This window comes from Salmo trutta, chromosome 13, assembly GCF_901001165.1.
Source record: "Salmo trutta chromosome 13, fSalTru1.1, whole genome shotgun sequence".
Classification (NCBI taxonomy): domain Eukaryota; kingdom Metazoa; phylum Chordata; class Actinopteri; order Salmoniformes; family Salmonidae; genus Salmo; species Salmo trutta.
In genome coordinates, this window is record NC_042969.1 from 6637644 (window position 1) to 6660417 (window position 22774).

Sequence of the window (22774 nt, forward strand, 5' to 3'; positions counted from 1 at the left end):
GTTATTGGTGGCATTCCTCTGCAACAAATAACGTTAGCTAGTTAGTGTTACAATTATCTAACGTTAGCTAGCTACAATAAGGGAGTGAACGTTATTTATAATAAGGGTTACATGAAGAAAATTTGATCTCTCTGAAATGAAAATGGACGGCCCTCAGATCAGCTAAATATATTTTACCTAAACCCTCCCTGAACGCTTAAAAAAAAGTGACCCTCCACTCTACCCCAAATAATAATTAAAACAAAGTGGATAGCAGAGAACATATCTATCACTTACCATCACTTCTTAGACAGACCAGAGCCTTACATGCTGACTAGACCGGGCGGGCGCGTGTTTTAATTTTTTCCATCCACACCAGACGCGATCAGGTCACGCAGTTTTGGTATTTTATTAGGATCCCCATTAGCTGTTGCAAAAACAGTAGCTACTCTTCCTGGGGTCCACACGAAACATGAAACATAATACAGAACGACATAATACAGACAAGAACAGCTCAAGGACAAAACTACATACATTTTAAAAAAAGCACACGTAGCCTACATATCAATGCATACACACAAACTATCTAGGTCAAATAGGGGAGAGGCGTTGTGCCACGAGGTGTTGCTAAATCTGTTTTTTGAAACCAGGTTTGCTGTTTATTTGAGATGGAAGGAAGTTCCATGCAATAAGGGCTCTATATAATACTGTACGTTTTCTTGAATTTGTAATGGATTTGGGGACTATGAAAAGACCCCTGGTGGCATGTCTGGTGGGATAAGTGTGTGTCAGAGCTGTGTGTAAGTTGACTATGCAATCAATTTGGGATTTTCAACACATTCATGTTTCTTATAAAAAAAGAAGTGATGCAGTCAATCTCTCCTCAACTCTTAGCCAAGAGAGACTGGCATGCATAGTATTTATATCAGCCCTCTGATTACAATTAAGAGCAAAACGTGCCGCTCTGTTCTGGGCCAGCTGCAGCTTAACTAGGTCTTTCCTTGCAGCACTCGACCACACGACTGGACAATAATCAAGATTAGACAAAACTAGAGCATGCAGAACTTGCTTTTTGGAGTGTGGTGTCAAAAAAGCAGAGCATCTCTATTTTACGGCTAGACCTCTCCCCATTTTTGCAACCATTGAATCTATATGTTTTGACCATGACAGTTTACAACCTAAGGTAAAGCCAAGTAATTTTGTCTCCTCAACTTATTCAAACGCCACACCATTCATTACCAGATTCAGCTGAGGTCTAGCACTTAAGGAATGATTTGTACCAAATACAATGCTTTTAGTTTTAGAGATGTTCAGGACCAGTTTATTACTGGCCACCCATTCCAAAACAGACTGCAACTCTTAGTTAAGGGTTTCAGTGACTTCATTAGCTGTGGTTGCTGATGCATATATGGTTGAATCATCAGCATACATGGACACACATGCTTTGTTTAATGCCAGTGGCAGGTCATTGGTAAAAATAGAAAAGAGTAGAGGACCTAGAAAGCTGCCCTGCGGGGTACACCACACATTACATGTTTGACATTAGAGATGCTTCCATTAAAGAAAACCCTTTGAGTTATATTAGATAGATAGCTCTGAATCCACGATATGGCAGAGGTTGAAAAGCCATAGCACTTAAGTTTTCAACAACAGGTTATGGTCAATAATATCAAAGGCTGCACTGAAATCTAACAGTACAGCTCCCACAATATTCTTATTATCAATTTCTTTCAACCAATCATCAGTCATTTGTGTCAGTGCAGTACATGTTGAGTGCCCTTCTCTATAAGCATGCTGAAAGTCTGTTGTTAATTTGTTTACAGAGAAATAGCATTGTATTTGGTCCAAAAAAATTGAAATGCACCTAATTTATGAAAATTGCCAATCGCAATATAAAGTCAAGAGAAGAAAAAGCCTGGAAAGAAGAGAGATGACTAGAAACGATTCGGTTGACTGTTTTATGTGTGAATTATTTGGCGGAGTACAGGACCTTGTGCATTTCAGGTAAAATAACTCAATGTTTATATCCCAGGACAAATTAGCTAGCAACAGCAAGCTAGCGAAATAGGACAAATTAACTAGCAAGTGCAAGCTAACTAGCTAAATTGCCATAAATGTTTAATGCTTTTCGACCTGTCCCCAAATTAATGTAATTGGTTCAGAGTTTGTTTTGATATTTTAACCTGCGTGTCGTGATCGCATTTGGTGTGGGGGGACAAAATAAATGTGGGCACGATGGCGCAGGCACGCAGCCGGTTTGGGTTCCCTATAAAAATGGACAGAGAGATAGGCCTTTGTTTTCATCTTATCATTTTTCTCCAATGCCAAATCAGCATTTCTTGTTTGCAACAAAACTGTCCATGTTTGCAAATAATTAAATCTGAGACTTCATTAGGAATCTGAGCATGGTACTTTCAAAAGTTTGGCCTACCTTTCCACCCCACACAGCGTAGTCCTACCAATGCAGAAAAATTTAAGCTTTAACTGCTTGCTACTCTTCTTCCCAACAAGAGGTCACAAGTGTTTCCCTAAAAGCTGTCTGTGTTTAATCATCTTCTATTGCGCAGAAAGTGAATGGCTTAATCAACTGATAGTGATAGAATTAGAATACTTCTAAAGCAAAGTCATTTTTTAGTTTCCTCACCTATAGGTTGTAGATCAGCCTCTGAATGTTAACGAAACAATGATATCCCCATATGTATCAGAGTCACGTCTTTCCCGGGTATTTTACATATTGTTTGTAGTATAAAGCATCAAAAGGACCTAAACTCTGTTATAGATCACTTTATATATTAGGATCCGTTTTATTTTCTTCCAAATCTAAAGCTAACAAGCCTGTGCTTTTTGCCATTTTCTTTAATAAAAGGTAGGCCTATGGCATACCCTCTCTTACCCCCTCAAATCGAGTCTTGGTTTTAACTTAACAGCCCTTCACTGACACAGCAATTGACCAACAAATCTATGGATATAGCAGCCTGTAGCTTAATTTCCTCTGTAAAACAGGTAGGCCTACCTCTTATTTCTTAAATAGGAAGAAATAGGCTCCAACACAAAGCCTTCTTGTTGTTAGCAAAGTTGGATTAAAATGAAGACTGTTGAAATGAATTATGCCTACTCGAATTTGCCTACTTTCATCACCAAGAGCTGTCCATTTCCAATTGATTGCTTCAAGTTTCAGCACCACAATGTAAGTTACTTGAATCTGGCTTATTGTGAGGTCAATAACTCGGATAAATAGGTCTACATCATGGGCAAGAAAATCTATTATAGTAGTAGAAAGCTATCAAAGTTGACCTCCGGTCCTCCTTCTCACTTAATGCTCTCCTTCTCAAACCGAACAGAAAATAGGCTATACGGTAGTCCGCACGCAAGATATTGAATTTTTTGGACTAGGCCTAATAAATAAATAAAAAATCAGAAGAGGATTTGACTTTCCTCCTGAACTGCCATCGTAGCCCTACACAGCACAGCCATTGCTTAAACAGCAAACAAAAAAGTTGAACAGTCCGGAGCTCAGGATTGTAATATCCATTGCAGTGTGTAATGCAGCCTAGTTTAATTTATACCATCCCAGCAGCTATCTTTGAAATATAACTTTGCTCTGTGCATGCCCTTTGTAGCCTATAGCCTATAGGCTATGGATCATTTGATTGAGACCACACTAAATAGCCTATAGGCGCACCTGATATTGAGTGCCCAGCGAAGAATCAGAGATGAGGGGTGGCATCGGACACACATCAATATATAGCCTAGTAAGCAACTAATTCAAAAACAGATGTAATAAATAACAAATTACATGACCCTCCCCTGGATTAGATTTTTTTTTAAAGAGATGACCCTCCCCCATTTTCCTCCAGTTAGCCATTATCTAAATTTCAATCTCTCTATAACAAAGAATTTACTGGCTAGCCAGCTAGCTAGCTAACATTAGCTTGTCAATTGAAATACTTGTTGTGCGTTTTCCCTCAAGCTTCTCCTGAATGATTTCACTTTCTGTCCTCTCTGGACGCTCAAGCGGATCTAGAAAAGATACAGTGTATGTCAAATGTCTTTTTTGCATTTTAGCTAGCCCTAACCCTTTATCTAACCTTAATGCAATTCTCCTAACCTTCTACGTTAATTCTCCTAAACTGCAAGTTATCCTAACCTGCTACGAAAGGTCAATTTTGACATAAACTGATCTCTATAGCTAGTCAAAATCCATGCGTTAGCCTATACTGCCCTCTGCTGCATATACAACATACAAAAAACGATCTGTCTTATTTATGTACAGTTGGAAATGTAGCCTTGATGTAGGTATTGTCCTTGTTCCTGGATTAAAACTGCACTCGACATTTTACCATTCCCTACTCCTTATGGAATAACTTTATTTTGGACCATTTACAATCTGGTTTACAAGTTGCAATGCATTTAGCCCCTAAAATGAATTGCAACCAATAGTGGACACTGCTCCATGCTTTGACTGTTCAAACATTTTTTATCATGATTACAGGATGATATTGACTTCCGTCATAGAAATGGCACTCCACAACACCACAATGACAACGAGAGCCACTATTTTAATACAGGCACAGAAACAGCAGCTGGACAATATTATATCAGCTAGTTCAGCGAGGACTGCTTGAGAGTGGCATATGATCCCCTCAGTATAGCAAAGCCATGTTCAAAAGAGGGGGCAATATGACAGAGGCAACAGAGAATCCGTTTGCTTCGCTGCATTATTCCAATGTTTACCTCACCATACTGGCACTGTTCTGCTTCAAGCTCTTTATTAAGATAAGCCTCAACTGCCTCTCCTACTTTTACATCATCAGAGGGAACCGCAAGGAAGCAGCCAGGATATCTGCAGAGTTCTATGATTTTGGTCAAGGACACAGTGAGTACACACATCTCTCTATTACATTGATCTATTGTCCCCAAAAAATTGGAACATTGGAAAACTGACTATATTCAAATGATTATGCTATTTATATTTGCCATTGCATATTTTGCCTTGTAAACTGAAGAGTTCATATTTAGGATGAGATTAACTGATGGAATGGTCTCTTGTTTTATGATTAGGCTACACCCTGAATACTGAGAATAACACATAATCTCACTTTATTGACCTTAACATGAAAAGTACCTGAAACGTGACTGTGCATACACAGTACATACTGGTCAGTTCAAGTTCTACCCTGCTGTATTAATAGAACGGGACCACGCGGTGCCTCCCCACCCCCTTGCCCTAGTTTCCATTCCTGACTGTCATGTACTATAGCTCTCGAAAACCATTCTCCTTAGGTAGGGTTTTCAGCGGTTACATTCGGCCACATTTGGCTCCATGAGAACTACAATTCCGACGCTGTGTTTTAACGTTTAAAAAAGTCAATAATCATCGCTTCAAAACAGTTTTTGAAATCAGCGAGAAATAATCTTTCAAATAAAAAAAAAGACACTTACTGTAGAAGTTGTGCACAGATCCACAAGCTGTGTGGTCCTCCAGCTGACAAACGACATTTCCTCCCTGTTACGCTTCCACGCAGGTGTTCGGAGCACGCTAGATAGCTAACTAGAACTGGTGGCCCATGATGTATCATGGAGATATGGCTGTGTGGGAACACTAACCCTATGAAGGTATTTAGAAATGTTTGTCTTTAGAAAATTATTTGTCTTTAGAAAATTATTTCTCGCTGATATGAAAGATTTTATTTATTTTTTATTTTACTAGGCAAGTCAGTTAAGAACAAATTCTTATTTTACAGTGACAGCCTACCCCGGCCAAACCCAGACAATTCTTGGCCAATTGCGCAACGCCTTATGGGACTCCCAATCACAGCTGGATGTGATTCAGCCTGGATTTGAACCGGGGACTGTAGTGACACCTCTTGCAGTGCCTTAGACCGCTGTGCCACTCGGGAGCCCAAGATACATTCCTTATGTTTCCAAAAATGTACCGCAAGCGTTGCGTGTTAATGTTTAGAGCAAGCTTCAAGGCTCTTAACAAAACTCCCCCAGTCAGAAGATACTATCGTCAATAGGCGCTAAAGCAGTTAGCGTCTACGAATAAGGTATGTGTACTGCAGACAGACCTGCACACCAAAACAGCACTTAAACTTCTCAGTGTCAGTGACAGACAGTGTGCCAACATGCTTGGTCCATGGAAAGGGAGCACCAATGCAGCAAACAGCAACACAAAGTAAAATATTGTTGTGCGTCATTAAAGGTCAGTGATGTAGCTAGATGTAGTTCACAGAACAAGTTTTGTTTCTGATTTACAGTGGCTTGGTCTTTGATTGCTACATCAAGCAGGTTATTTCAAGATAACTTGAACCGAGAGTCAAGCGATTTTACTGCTATTCCCAGTGTAGACATATTGGCTCAGTATATATTCATCCCACGATTGAACTGCATGGAACTTTAGTACTTTACCTCAAACTAAGAGAAATAGAATACAATAGTTTCAGCAGTGTTATTGTTCAGTGATATGGAGGGAGGCAACAATGATGAGGCAGTCTGGAACACATCTGGCGTTTGACCCAGGTGTGTGTGTTTGCCCAGTGAAATGGAATCGTTCATCAAAACTGTAAGACTGTAAGTTGTTATGAGTGACATAAGCATTTATGTTTGCTGCAGGGTCCTGGGCAGACCGCTCACCCTTACATGATGCTGCATGCCAAGGTCATCTCTTCGCCTTGAGGAATCTCCTTTTACAGGTGAGCCAAAGGTAATCCAATTCAATTCAGTGTGTGCACCCACTGCTTACCTTCTGCAATGTACTATGGTTGTGTTCTGCTGCTCCCGCAGGGCCACAATGTAAATGCGGTCACTATAGACCATGTGAGTCCTCTCCACGAGGCCTGCTTTGGAGGCCATGTAGCATGTGCCAGAGCTCTGGTCGCTGCAGGAGCCAACGTGAGTCACTGGAGAAGATACAGTTATAATCAAGAATACTATATTTTTTATGAAACAATAATAATTATTAGTTAATAATGAATTAAGAAATGTGTCAATAAGGCTTCTGAAAATACTTCTTGTTCTCTGTAATTTGTTATTTTTTCCTCTGCCCCAAAATGGTGCTATGTTATTCAGCTGAGCGGTCAGAGTTTAACATGAGACTCTGTGCAGGTGAACGTCACCACCATTGACGGGGTAACTCCCCTGTTCAACGCGTGCTCAGTGGGTAGTGTATCATGTGCAGAGGTCCTTCTGGAGAACGGGGCCAAACCCGAGGCGCTGGTATTTCAGCCCTCGCCCATTCATGAAGCCAGCAGTAAAGGTATGCTCAGTACCTGTATCACTCCAACATCCTTATCTTAATTAATCTAGTACAAACCTTGAAGTATGCTTCACTGACCTTTGGGCTGTATTTTAACTTGGGATTGAGGCAAATACATTAAACTTAAAAATCTGAATCAAAATGTCGCCAATCAGAGTACAGTATTTGACATAACAGTGCAAGTTTGAGATACACAAACATAATTCAAGTCAGAGTATGTCCCATAATGCTTAGAGGATATTACGGGTGCAGAAATAATTAGCTAAGACACCCACCGCATTAATCGGAAAGCCGATCCTAATGACTTCCATGTATGTGCCCATTGTGGGCAGGCAGCAGTGAGTGTGTGGAGACTCTAGTCAGATGGGGAGCAGATGTGGACTTTGAAATTCCTCACCTGGGAACGCCCCTCTACACCGCCTGTGTCTCTCAGGAGATAGAGTGTGTCCGGAGGCTGCTGAGGGAAGGTGAGGCACGTGCACCTCTTCTCTGCCAAAGCACCATAGTATGATGAGAGGAGGAGTGAAAACTAGTGGTAAGATTATTACTGTCTCCCAAAGTAGTGAAATGTATAGTATATGTATAACACTCTCACTATGCAGTAGTAGCTTGGCCTGGGTGGGATAGCTCGGAGCATCTGCTCTTTTCTACACCACTAATATGTTGCACCCACCTGCTTAAAAGTGTACACAAGTCTAAATACATCATGTTATACCAGCGATAGAGTACTCAATTCCTGTAACTGAATGACCAAGGACTATTAAATGTGTATCAAATCCATAGTATGCTTACCTTGGTTTCCCTCCACACAGGAGCAAATGTACAGAAAGGTATATATATGGAATCTCCCTTACATGCTGCCGCTGAAAAGGACTGCACAGCCATTGTTAAGCTGCTGTTGGACTTTGGGGCAGATATCAACGCCAGGAACATGGAGTTCCAGAGACCTGTGGAGGCCGCTCCCCCCAGCAGCCTGACAGAGGGGTTCCTTTTGGTCTATGAGGGTAAGTTCTATAGGCTTATCCAGTCATCTTTTGAAATCTGTACATTCCTATAGCCAAAGTCTCATAGTGTTTTTGCTTCATTACCCAAGTCCAACTAGCTTTTTCATTATATTTTTTAAACAAAACCATCATGATATGTTTTTTCCTTTTTTCAGCCACGCCCCAACCACTGAGTCAGCTGTGTCGACAGCGCATCCGTGACTGTGTGGGCCGCGACAGGTTTCACCTCATCAACCATCTACCCCTGCCCAATCCCCTCAAGAACTACCTCCAGTACAGATGATAAGCAGAGAACATCACAATTTCATACGCTGTGGTGGTGGCTTCTTCCATGTGTCAATCATTCATGGAAACTCAACAGCCTGCAATGGTTGAAGGAGCACTTTTGACACAACTGGCACTTTAAGGAATGAAATACATACTTGATTTAGCTTATACTTGATTTTAGTATGGTTCACAAGATCAAATACTCAAATTTGGGATTGGAGCAATGACCAACAACCATTGTTTGCTATGAACATTTTCAAGGGAGAGATTCATGTAAATCCGGAGCTCAATAATTGAATAATAATTTAACAATTATTGTTAAACACACTTAGAAAATGAGTGCCTCTTTCCGCTATTTAGTCAATAAAAATGGCTGGCACATATGCTCATACTGTACAATAGCACAATTTAAAGTGCATGCGTTTTAAGAAAAAATGTGCTTAATTTTTATTATTACACTATAATGGTTTATCACCTTGTTCTGTGATTTACGTTAGACCTATGCATTGGCAAAACTTGAAATTCACCAAAATCCTTACCATTATGGAGAACAATTCACTCATGCATTCATATCCTCCAAAATATAGAGATACATTTGCTTGCTTGATGTGTTTTATTATGTGCAATATCATTGTCTGAGCTGCGAGCTATTATCTTATTAAAACGCTTTGAATTCAAGGTTTAGTTTGCATTACGCAAGTCTTTCAAAAGCAAGCTGCTTTCAGTGCGTGGCAACATTTTCCATTTCCAGTGGGTTGCAACAATGTACCTTCCCATGAAAACATTCACTTTCCCGGGAGAAAGAAGAAGGAGGGCCGTTGCCATAGAACTTCTGATCAACATGTGAAATGTATCATATCATATGGGCTAGTAAGTGGGTTAACTTAGCCTGCTCGTTTACCAACATATTTCTACAAGACTCAGTATTTTATAGCAACAACTTTAGCTAAATACTGAATAGGAAAAGTAACAGCGACAATAAATAATATTTTCGTGTCATGTCATAAACATGTGGCTGGTTCATAGAAGCTAGCTACAGCTGATTGGCTAGCTAACAATGGCTTATGCACAGCCTACCAAAAAGACAGAATTGCCACGAGAAGTTCTCAAGTGGCTGCAAAGCCTGGATTTGTCATTTCCTCCAAAGAATATGCGCAAGTGAGTGTACATTTATTAGGATTTTTCTCCCACCGCCATTTTTACAGTAAGGTCTTCACTGTAGGCTTTCTTTCAATTCTACTCACTTTCCCTTTTTTAGAGTCATGTGAATCATCCATCGGGAGCGAAGTCATCTGTTTCTGGGAGATTGAGGTGCAATCAGACAGACACTCGCTGATTACAAATTAAAAGGCCAGGAGATGCAGCCGTTTGGTGTGTATTTGTGAAAGATGCCTCTGATTTGCCTCTGACACGATAGCTCTAATAAAAGTACCTCTATACCTCTATGAACTAATAAAAGCACATCAGTTCTTAATAACTATCATGGAAGGTATTATCTAGTTATTCACTAGTCCATTACACTTAGAGTAGCTCAATCATTAGTATTTGCTCTAAAAGTACAATTTCAGCTGATTACCAGCAGGTGGCGGTGCTGTGACTGGTTTAAAATCATGGGCAAGGGAGTTTGAAAATCAAAGCACGACCAACGGCAGTTTTGAAAAATGCATGCTGTATTATAGCTCCGTGCTATCTATTAACATTCCAGGTATAACATACACATCGTTTAATAAAATAATGTGAATAGGACATTTGTCAGCCTCTCTTGTCTGTCTGCCAATTCCCTCATTTCATTTGGAGTGTCAAGTCTCGTTACTACAATATATTTTAGTGCTAAATAATATGCCTAGTGCGTCTATCTCAACCAGGTTGATAATGACTACCCAGATAACACATTTGGTTCCCTGGGAGTTGTTGAAACGAAGCCATACGTTTCTTGACAGGTAAAAGGTTTGCTAAACATTCAGAGAACAGTCGTGAAAGTTTTGCCTGTTCTGGGAACGTTTATTCTTATGTTGCATGGAGTTTCGGAGAACGCTTTACTCTGGTTCCTTGAAAGCTTGGTCGGGAGGTTTTATTAACACTCTGAATATGGAAATTATAGGTTATTTGGAGGTTTTTAAATAACGTGCTTACAACTTTCACTGAATGTTTGAATAAGACTTAATAATAACACTGCTCGCTTATTTTAGCTTAACCTTTTTGAACTCCAAGCACAGATAGGACACACCTTTCCTTACACATTAATTATGTATATACACATATTTTTTATTGTGACACGGCTTCAGTAAAATTTGAACCTATAATGTTCTGTACTCGAATCATAGAATTACGCTAGTCCCCTACTCAACTGCACCACCAGGATGGAGCTCACATCTGACCGTTTTTTTATGCTTACAAAGCTGTTACTTTTAGTCTATTCAAACAAACCCCATTTCAAAGGAAACAAGCACTCATTAAGATTAGGTGTGGTCAATTAGTGTGTGCAGCCAACACATCTGAGCACACTTAACAAGATCGAGGATAGAGATAGTTTTGTTGATGCTGAAAATGGAATGTATATGTTTTTAAAAAACATTCTCAGAACTTTCTCAGAACATTACTAAAGTTTTCTTATGGTTTATATGGAAAGGTTTCTTAACATTGTCATAACAATTTGAGAACATGACTTTAAATAGAACCATGAGGAAAACTGTTATGCTGAAATACTACAATTCTCACAGAACAACGTTGTTTCTTAATATTCTCTGACCCATTTGAGAACATTCCCAATGTCAAACCATTTGGAGAACGTTCCCAGAACATTACAAAAATTGAAATGAATAGTAACCATATTTGAACTTGTAGCCTAGGGGTCCAGGAAAAATGTTGACTTTTAGAAATGCATTTCACACAATTCTACGTAATTTTAGATGACTCCAGACTTTAGTAGAATCTTTTTTTAATACCTCACAAATTATCAAAATGACAGGCTACTTTGATACTGACAAACTTAGAATCTGGGATCAATAAAAACGACCTTGTCTTGAATCCATTGTGTGCTTTGTTTGCACAGCTTATACAATGGGCTATATCGGTCCGCTAATACAGGCAAGGCAGGCACGCTATTTAGTCAGGATTAGGCGGCCGCCTATGGTGGCAGATTGAAGAGAAAGACATTTTCTGAACTTAACTGACCAAGACGCACCTCCAACAAGACATAAAACCTCACATAATTCAGCCCAATGACAATTTCTCTCAACCAGTGGCATATGGGCTTTTGGGGTGAGCGCTGATGCCGCCCTGTGATCAGCAGTGCCACTTTGTCAAGGGCAGAGGCACAAAACATGTTGCTTGTCCATTCCCAGAGCTCCAGGGTGCTGTTGGAGAGAGGCATAAATCATGTAGCAGATATAGTATATGGTAGAACGAATATGTGCCCTTTTCTGTAGCCTACAGGCTGGAGATAAAATGTATAACAATGTAATGAGACAGCCATGTTTTATATCATGCAGGTTTCTCCGATCAAATAGCCCAACCTAAATGGCGCCCAATCAAATGTCATGATGTCATGATCAATGGTTTCAAGTTTGTATGAGCTGATCATAGCAAAAAATAAAATACTTACGCATTTCGCGCTGTGTAAACACATTGCAAATAGGCTCAGGATAACTCCTGATAAAGTGGGGTAGCTGATATTCAGAGCTTAAATAGCCAAATTGATTAGTTACAGGAATCAGGACTAATAAAGTCAATGCAACAGACTGTTTTACAAATGGTGGGCATAACACATGGATGGGCATTCATAAAATTCCATTGCAGGCCGACACCAGTAGGCTACACCCCAGTAAGCACGGACCAAAGCCAAAGTCTTTTGGACATATTTTTTTGTTCCTGTTCAGACCAGCCTTGATTTCCACGGATGTTGGTTTTTGGTCCGGTCTAGACCAGCCTTGATTTGGCCCAAACATACACCTCTGTGTTTGGTTCAGAATTGGTCTAAACGGGCCTTGATTTGGTTGAAATATAGACATTAATGTCTTTTCAACTTTCATTTAGAGCCGAAAATGAACCTAATTTCAACGTACGGAAATACACTGCTCAAAAAAATAAAGGGAACACTTAAACAACACAATGTAACTCCAAGTCAATCACACTTCTGTGAAATCAAACTGTCCACTTAGGAAGCAACACTGATTGACAATAAATTTCACATGCTGTTGTGCAAATGGAATAGACAACAGGTGGAAATTATAGGCAATTAGCAAGACACCCCCAATAAAGGAGTGGTTCTGCAGGTGGGGACCACAGACCACTTCTCAGTTCCTATGCTTCCTGGCTGATGTTTTGGACACTTTTGAATGCTGGCGGTGCTTTCACTCTAGTGGTAGCATCAGACGGAATCTACAACCCACACAAATGGCTCAGGTAGTGCAGCTCATCCAGGATGGCACAACAATGCGAGCTGTGGCAAGAAGGTTTGCTGTGTCTGTCAGCGTAGTGTCCAGAGCATGGAGGCGCTACCAGGAGACAGGCCAGTACATCAGGAGACGTGGAGGAGGCCGTAGGACGGCAACAACCCAGCAGCAGGACCGCTACCTCTGCCTTTGTGCAAGGAGGAGCAGGAGAAGCACTGCCAGAGCCCTGCAAAATGACCTCCAGCAGGCCACAAATGTACATGTGTCTGCTCAAACGGTCAGAAACAGACTCCATGAGGGTGGTATGAGGGCCCGACGTCCACAGGTGGGGGTTGTGCTTACAGCCCAACACCGTGCAGGACGTTTGGCATTTGTCAGAGAACACCAAGATTGGCAAATTCGCCACTGGCGCACTGTGCTCTTCACAGATGAAAGCAGGTTCACACTGAGCATGTGACAGACGTGACAGAGTCTGGAGACACCGTGGAGAACGTTCTGCTGCCTGCAACATCCTCCAGCATGACCGGTTTGGCGGTGGGTCAGTCATGGTGTGGGGTGGCATTTCTTTGGGGGGCCACACAGCCCTCCATGTGCTCGCCAGAGGTAGCCTGACTGCCATTAGGTACCGAGACGAGCTCCTCAGACCCCTTGTGAGACCATATGCTGATGCGGTTGGCCCTGGGTTCCTCCTAATGCAAGACAATGCTAGACCTCATGTGGCTGGAGTGTGTCAGCAGTTCCTGCAAGAGGAAGGCATTGATGCTATGGACTGGCCCGCCCGTTCCCCAGACCTGAATCCAATTGAGCACATCTGGGACATCATGTCTCGCTCCATCCACCAACGCCACGTTGCACCACAGACTGTCCAGGAGTTGGCGGATGCTTTAGTCCAGGTCTGGGAGGAGATCCCTCAGGAGACCATCCACCACCTCATCAGGAGCATGCCCAGGCGTTGTAGGGAGGTCATACAGGCACGTGGAGGCCACACACACTACTGAGCCTCATTTTGACTTGTTTTAAGGACATTACATCAAAGTTGGATCATCCTGTAGTGTGGTTTTCCACTTTAATTTTGAGTGTGACTCCAAATCCAGACCTTCATGGGTTGATAAATTGGATTTCCATTGATTATTTTTGTGTGATTTTGTTGTCAGCACATTCAACTATGTAAAGAAAAAAGTATTTGATAAGATTATTTCTTTCATTCAGATCTAGGATGTGTTGTTTAAGTGTTCCCTTTATTTTTTTGAGCAGTATATGTATTTTTTCATTGTCCGGAAAATATGTATTTTCAATGAATGGAAAATCTAGATTTTCAACTTTCATTCAGAACCGAAAATGAACCTGATTTCAACGTTTTCACCTTTCATTCCGAACCTAAATTGAACCTAGCTTCAATGTCATTTTGCTTACTGAAACTATTCTAGTTTTTTGGGACAAAAATATTTTTGTATCACCTAGGGCAGCAGAATGGTGAGGACCAGCCCTGAATACAGGAGTAGTAAAGGCCCAGTGCACTACTTTTGTAAAAAAAAAAAGCACCCTCAGCACTCCTACTTGCCACGGCTATGAACAGAACCATGCTGCTAATTATTAGGACAGTATTTTCTTTACGCAACTGTTTAGTTGATTGGAACTGATCTGATATTTCAACTGCCAGAGCTGGTGTCTGCTCATATCAACTGACTATACACTTGTTACAATTGTATTTCAAATGTGCCATTTAGCAGATGCTTTCAAACCTTTGTTAGGTCAGCTAATATGCCTGCTTACTGCTGGCATTGCATCATCATAACGATTTTCATTGCATCAAGTGTGTCACGGCAATTCCCTACACTGTCTACTGTCATGACATCTGCTGTCATTGTATGACAGCATTTGGTACAGTACAACGTTTAAAGTAAAGATTTACCTTCATAACCACTTATATTATTTTGTTTGGAAGAGTTTCTTATCCTGCATAATTCGGGAATATTTTGTGACAAACCCCTTTTTAGAATCTTCAGCGCTTGCTGCTGTTGCTGTTTGCTTTCTACCTCGATTGAGAGTAGTCAGATTACACTGAAAGCCAATTCTAACTCCCGATGGGCTGCTCTGTAGGTCCTAAATCTCACCGCAGCCTGCGCCCTTGATGCGCAATTTACAATTGAGCTGTAAACTTGTTTTTATGGATGACAGCCTGATACATGTTTTTGTCTGTGTGCCCAGCCCTTCATGTGGTCTGTGAAGCCTGTGGTTTAGCAGATAGGATAATGCTCTGGTAGTCTGGTACCTCAGTCTTGACACCCATCTATCTGGCTAGAGATCTCCTGGAGATAATGTGAAGAAAGGGAGAGACTGCATACTGTGATATACATTGAGTGCACAAAACATTAGGAACACCATGACATAGACTGACCAGGTTAATCCAGGTGAAAGATATGATCCCTTATTGATGTAATTTGTTAAATCCACTTCAATCAGGGTAGATGAAGGGGAGGAGACAGGTTAATTAAGGATTTTTAAGCCTTGAGACAATTGAGACATGGATTGTGTATGTGTTCCATTCAGCGGGTGAATGGGCAAGACAAAAGATTGAAGTGCCTTTGAACAGGGTATCGTAGTAGGTGCCAGGCGCACCGGTTTGAGTGTGTCAAGAACTGCAATGCTGCTGGGTTTTTCCCGCTCAACATTTTCCCGTGTGTATCAAGAACAGAGGTGTAAAGTACTTAAGTAAAAATACTTTAAAGGAATACTTAAGTCATTTTTTGGGGTATCTGTACTTTACTTTACTATTTATATTTTTGCCAACTTTTACTTCACTACATTACTAAAGAAAATAATGTCAACAACAAAAAAACAAGAAAATGGTGCCGTCTGGTTTGCTTAATATAAGGAATTTGAAATGGTTTATACTTTTGATACTGTCACGGTTGTCGTAGGGTAAAGACCAAGACGCAGCAGGAAAATATATACTCATCTTTTTTATTGGTGAAGAAGGAAAACACAAATTACGTATACAGAAAACCACAAACGAACTGGACAGTCTTGTCAGGCACACAGCTAAACAAGCACAATCTCCCACAAAAACCCATGAAAAACAAACTCCTAATTATAGGACCCTCAATCAGAGGCAACAATAACCAGCTGCCTCCAATTGAAGGTCCAACCCCAATTAACTAAACATAGAAATATAATAGACTAGATAGAACATAGAAATATAATAGACTAGATAGAACATAGAAAAATACTAACATAGAACATAGACTAACAAACCCCGGACCACATAAACCAAACACCCCTCTACCTAAATACATAGCCCTAACCATATAAAACAAACACCCCTGCCACATCCTGACCAAACTATAATAACAAATAACCCCTATTACTGGTCAGGACGTGACAGATACTTAAGTACATTTGAGCAATTCCATTTACTTTTGATTCTTTAGTATATTTTAAACCAAATACTTTTAGACTTTTACTCAAGTAGTATTTTACTGGGTGACTTTCACTTTTACTTTAGTCATTTTCTATGAAGTTATCTTTACTTTTACTCAAGTATGACAATTGAGTACTTTTTTCACCACTGATCAAGAATGGTCAACCACCCAAAGGACATCCAGCCAACTTGACACAACTGTGGGAAGCATTGGAGTCAACATGGGCCAGCATCCCTGTGGAATGCTTTTGACACCTTTTGACACCGACAAATTGAGGTTGAGGGCAAAAGGGGGTGCAACTCAATATTCATGTTTTGTACACTCAGTGTATGTGTTACCATTTTCTCTAAGAAAATGTATACATTTTCAGATTTTATACAATAACTGTACATAGCTTAGTGTGTTTATTGCACCAATGTTTCAGGTAAATCTAAAGGTCAAAATGTTGCTACAATATACTGGCAAGTCTTGTTTTTTCCTTTCAACATTGAGGCTATATGATATCCAGCATCTGCTCAAAGCCGTTGAACATGCATGTGGGCTTTTACCCTTTCGCCCACAGATGATGTCTATCGACAAATCATATGCAAACTACTAGCAGCATTTCTTAAGTGACAGCTGCATGTTAGTTGATATGCAGCAAACATGAGTCATAGTAAATAACTCCCCATAGTGGTTTTGTAGTGTCTTTCCCTAAAAGGAAACATAAATTCTCTCTCCATGGCTTCATTCAAACAACCCCCGTCTTGTTACCATGGTTGTCAAAGAGAACCAAAGCCCTATTCAAGTATTAACCTCCTCACTGGTGTTCTGTAAACTTTGACCTCTTGAATATTTCAGATTCTGTTGATTTCTCTCAGCTCGACTGGGCGTGAACACACATTAGCAACTCTCTTGGCTTGTTCGGTTGCCTAGTGATTTGTATTGGAATTGCTGGGTTTTCAAGGTTGAGCAAATAATACAGTAGATTTCAATGGAGAGAAAAAAATGGCACTGTACAAACACATATTGTGAATTTTTTAAATGTGTTCATCTGAAATGAGTAGGAATAAACCATAATGATGAATAGAGTAAGTGGCTGAGGTTACAGAAGAGCTATTTTTATTTATTCCATACCTGTTCATCTTTCCTATTGAACAATATCTGGGGCTGGTTGCTATGGCAACATGTGAGCACATAGAGCACAAACTGGAGAGCGACCAGGGACAGTAATAAGCTTACTGTGAGCTTCTTTGGCTCCTTCTGTTTGTGATGAGCAACAAACGCCGGCATATCATTTCAAATGGACACACATACACAAATACATTCACGCACACACTCACACACTGACACACACAAACACACACAAACTCTTACACATCCTGTCATACAGGGCTTGGCAGTGCCAGCCAACTGACGAGGGATGTATACTGCCTAGATGCCCTCACGGAGCGTTTCGCCATCTGCCGTTTTTTCTCTCTCTTTCCATCCATCGATACCGACAGTGCTAAACAGGAGGGATGGGGGGATGAGAGGGAGGGAAGTGGGCACGAGGAGGAGGGAGGAGGTCAGCCCCCTCATTGAAAGCACAGACAGGAACATGACTAGCCAGGGTGGTATTGCGGGGGCTTGCGAGCTAAGGATTCCCCCAGAAAAGACGGCAACCCCCAACAGCAAATCTCCCAGCCCTATTAGCAAAGCAGCGACGGCAGGCCTGTGTGTGTGAGGCAATGGTATCCAAGCCAAGGGTGGGGCACTTTGTGTGTGTGTGTTTGTACGCATGTGTGTGTGTATGTGCGTGTGTGTATTTAGAGCTGCATCCTTTATAGCAGATGCTAATATAGTGTTCTATAACTGTGTAGGCAATGAACCACACTTGCTTATTTAATATTTTATTAAATTTGGTAAAAAAAACATGCATTCATGACTAATTAGCTGTCAGCTACTTTACTGTACATGCTAAATTCTCATAAGGCTGGTTAAAATACATTCTCCCTTATCCCTGAGATAAAAATTTAAACAGCAATTACCAAACTGCCAATGACAGTCCAATGAAAAAGTAATGTAGTGGGAGGACACGGCTTTGCCCCAAATGGCACCCTATTCCCTATACAGGCCCTGGTCAAAAGTAGTGCACTACAAAGGGTAATATGGTGACATTTGGAATGTAATTAATTCCTATCAGCTATCTTGTGACATTTAGTGGCAGCCTCCCACCGCTCTACCAGTATTGCCACTGTATCTAACCTTAGATAACTCCATGTTAATAATGCCCTTTGACAGGGCCCCATACATACACTATAACACCAGGCCCTAAATTGATCCCTTTTTATTCTCTCTATAGAAGTTAAATATAGCATATCACTGTGAAAAGACAGTGGAGCAGATCTACCCCCCATTTAACGTCTATGGGATACGTGGAATGCTAGCGTCCCACCTGCGGGACACAGCCAGTGAAATATCAGGGCGGCAAATTCAAAAACAACAAAATGTCATAATTCAACTTTCTCAAACATACAACTATTTTACACCATTTTAAAGATACACTTCTCCTTGATGTAACCACATTGTCCAATTTCAAAAAGGCTTTACAGCGAAAGCAAAACATTAGATTATGTTAGGAGAGCACATAGACAAAAATAATCACACAGCCATTTTCCAAGCAAGGACATGTGTCAATAAAACCCAAAACACAGCTAAATGAAGCACTAACCTTTGACGATCTTCATCAGATGACACTCCTAGGACATTATGTTACACAATACATGTATGTTTTGTTCGATAAAGTTCATATTTATATCCAAAAACAACATTTTACATTGGCGCATGATGTTCAGAAAATGTATTTTCACCAAAACTTCTGGTGAATGTGCACATGAATTTACAAAAATACTCATCATAAACGTTGACAAAATATATAAGAATTATTTAAAGAATTATAGATAGACTACTCCTTGATGCAACAACTTTGTCAGATTTTAAAATAGCTTTACGGAGAAAGCACATTTTTCAATATTCTGAGTACATAGCTCAGCCATCACAGAGAGCTATACCCGCCAAGTTCGGGGCAACCTAACCTCAGAATTAGTATTAGAAATATTCTCTTACCTTTGCTGATCTTCGTCAGAATGCACTCCCAGGACTGCTACTTCCACAAGAAATGTTGTTTTTGTTCGAAATAATCCATATTTATGTACAAATACCTCCGTTTTGTTCGTGCGTACAGATCACTTATCCAAAGGCATAATGCGCGAGCGCGGAACCAGAGACGAAAATTCAAAATGTTCCATTACCGTACTTAGAAGCATGTCAAACGCTGTTTAAAATCAATCTTTATGGTATTTTTAACGTAAAATTGCGATAATATTCCAACCGGACAATAGCATATTCATTCAAGAAGAAAAAAAAGGAACGGTGAGCTCGCGTGACCGCGCATATCCAATCACTTTGTTGCCAGGCAGACCACTCAGTAACTGAGCTCCTATACTCTGCCCAGTGACAGGAAAATGCTCAAACCACTTTCTGAAGGCTTTTGACAGCCAATGGAAGCCTTAGGAAGTGCAACGTAAACCCCACTGATACTGTAGTTTCGAAAGGGACTAGAAAAATTACAATTCTCAGATCCTCCACTTCCTGGTTGACTTTTTCTCAGGTTTTTGCCTGCCATATGAGTTCTGTTATACTCACAGACATCATTCAAACACTTTTAGAAACTTCAGAGTGTTTTCTATCCTAGTTTCTGGGCCAGAGTAGTAACCTGTTTAAATTGGGTACGTTTTTCATCCGGCCGTGAAAATACTGCCCCCTAGCCCAGACAGGTTAACCTATACTGGGAATAGATATGAGTGGAATATAACCACAATGAAATATAGAGATACTGCAATTGTTGTTTTTTTTCTTTGAAATTTCATCAGAGATGTGAACAAATATATGAATATGTTGTTAGATTATTTAAATAAATGTTCCCCATCATTGACCAATGGTTTGAATTTCACTCATAGAACATTCACAGAAGGTGTCTTTTTCCCCAAATGTATCAAGCTACTCAGTGTAGGATCACTGATTTAGGATCAGTTTTGCCTTTTAGATCACCACGAATAAGACTACATGGACAGTGGGACTGATCTTATACCCCTTTCAAACCAAGACGAAAATCCACCAATTTGACCAATCTGTCAACTTTTTGCCACCTTTTGTTGATATCTGAAAAGTAAAAAAGCCTATAGTTTAATTTCCGCCAACCGAGGTAGTCATGATTGCGGTAATATACTGTATGTAAAAGTCCCGCTAACACCTCAGTATAAGCATCTGCTTTCATCTTACTGGCTTTTGGCACGCAATAAATCATGAACATTCTATTGTTGTTGTCCGACATCAAACTTGTCCTAAGAATAAACACAGAAACGGAATGACATGCTCTATTTTCTTCACACAAAAAACCCCCTGATCTGTTTCAAAATGTATTTAGGACAAGCCAGGCAACTAAAAGCTATTTTCTACACAATGTTTTGTTCATTACTATCTTGTTAGCTACAGATGTAGGATATTAATTTGATCACCCTGTTGCAGAAGAACTTTCCTTCAATGCAGGAAACACTAATCTTGTAGTGTATTTGAGGTTTAAAAAGATGTCTGAAGTTTGTAAATTCCACTTTGAAATTTAAGCTTCAAAATAAATGTTATTTGTCACATTCTTCGTAAACAACAAGTGTAAACTAACAGTGAAATGCTTAAGGACTCTTCCCAACAATAATAATAACACAAGGAATACATGCACAATAATGAATGATAAATTGGCTATATACACGGGGTACCAGTATCGAGTCGAAGTGCAGAGTTATTTGTATTTATTATGGCTGATATGTACGCCGATGTGGATAGGGGGGTGCTCCCTCTGCTGTTCCAAGATCATGACATTGAATGAGAGATTGTTTTACTGACACCACACTCCGAGTCCCCTCACCTCCTCCCTGTAGGCTGTCTCGTTGTTGTTGGTAATCAAGCCCACTACTGTTGTGCAGTCGTAGGTGAACAGGGAGTACAGGAGGGGGCTGAGCACGCACCCTTGTGGGACCCCAGTGTTGAGGGTCAGCGAAGTGTAGATGTTGTTTCCTATCTTCACCACCTGGGGGTGGCCCGTCAGAAAGTCCAGGACCCAATTGCTCAGGGTGAGGTTGAGACACAGAGCCTCCAGCTTGATGATGAGCTTGGAGGGTACTATGGTGTTGAATGCTGAGCTGTAGTCAATGAACAGCATTCTTACATAGGTATTCCTTTTGTCCAGATGGGATATTCAGTGTGCAGTGTGATGGCGATTGCGTCGTCTGTGGACCTGTTGGGGCTGTATGCTAACTGAAGTGGGTCTAGGGTGGCCGGTAAGGTGGAGGTGATTTGATCCTTGAGTAGTCTCTCAAAGCACTTCATGATGACAGAAGTGAGTGCTACGGGGCGGTAGTCATTTAGTTCAGCTATCTTTGCCTTCTTGGGTACAGGAACAATGGTAGCCATCTTGAAGCATGTGGGGACAACAGACTGGGATAGGGAGTGATTGAATATGTCTGTAAACACACCAGCCAGCTGGTCTGCGCATGCTTTCAGCTTTTCATTATTAATGAATTTGGAAAAATGTTGAAAAACATAATTCCACTTTGATATTATGTGCTATTGTGTGTAGGCCAGTGACAAAAAAAATCTAAATTTAATCAATTTTAACTTCAGGCTGTAGCAGGCTGTAGCACAACAAAATGTGGAAAAAGTCAAGGGGTGTGAATACTTTCTGAAGGCACTGTATATGTACATATCTACCTCAATTACCTCGCCACAAGACATGCCACAAGAGGTCTCTTCACAGTCCCCGAGTCCAGAACAGACTATGGGAGGTGCACAGTACTACATAGAGCCATGAGTACAGGGAACTCTATTCCAAATCAAGTAACTGATGGATTTTGTATTGTAGATATGTGGCAGTGGTGGAGTAGGGGCCTGAGGGTACACAGTGTGTTGTAAAATCTGTGAATGTATTGTAATGTTTTTAAAATTGTATAACTGCCCCTTAATTTTGCTGGACCCCAGGAAGAGTTTGTTAGATTACTTGTTAGATATTACTGCACTGTCGGAACTAGAAGCACAACCATTTCTCTACACTCGCATTAACATCTGCTAACCATGTGTATGTGACAAATAATAAATATCTTAAGTTTTCAACCCCTTTGGAATGGCAAGCCTAAATAAGTTCAAGAGTAAAAAATGTGCTTAACATCTCACATAATAAATTGCATGGAATCACTCCGTGTGCAATAATACTGTTAAACATGATTTTTGAATGACTACCTTACAGTATCTCTGTGCCCCAAACCTACATTATCTGTAAGGTCCCTCAGTCGAGCAGTGAACTTCAAACACAGATTCAACCACAAACACCAGTGAGGTTTTTCAATGCCTCTCAAAGAAGGGCACCTATTGGTAGATGGG

General features: G+C 40.5%; 1 protein-coding gene across 2 annotated transcripts; it reads left to right on the forward strand.

The window, feature by feature from the left end:
• The first annotated feature begins 4513 nt into the window (after positions 1–4513).
• asb5a (ankyrin repeat and SOCS box containing 5a) lies at positions 4514–9186 on the forward strand. 2 transcript variants are annotated; one of them, XM_029770777.1, is made up of 7 exons: positions 4516–4855; positions 6595–6674; positions 6766–6873; positions 7087–7237; positions 7570–7704; positions 8050–8241; positions 8397–9186. In XM_029770777.1, exons 1-7 carry the CDS (start codon positions 4639–4641, stop codon positions 8522–8524), a joined length of 1011 nt encoding a protein of 336 aa, XP_029626637.1. In that variant the 5' UTR covers positions 4516–4638; the 3' UTR covers positions 8525–9186. The 2 variants fall into 2 exon arrangements, with proteins under 2 accessions (XP_029626638.1, XP_029626637.1); XM_029770778.1 differs by lacking the exon at positions 6766–6873 and having other exon boundaries at positions 4514–4855.
• Positions 9187–22774: the final 13588 nt, after the last annotated feature.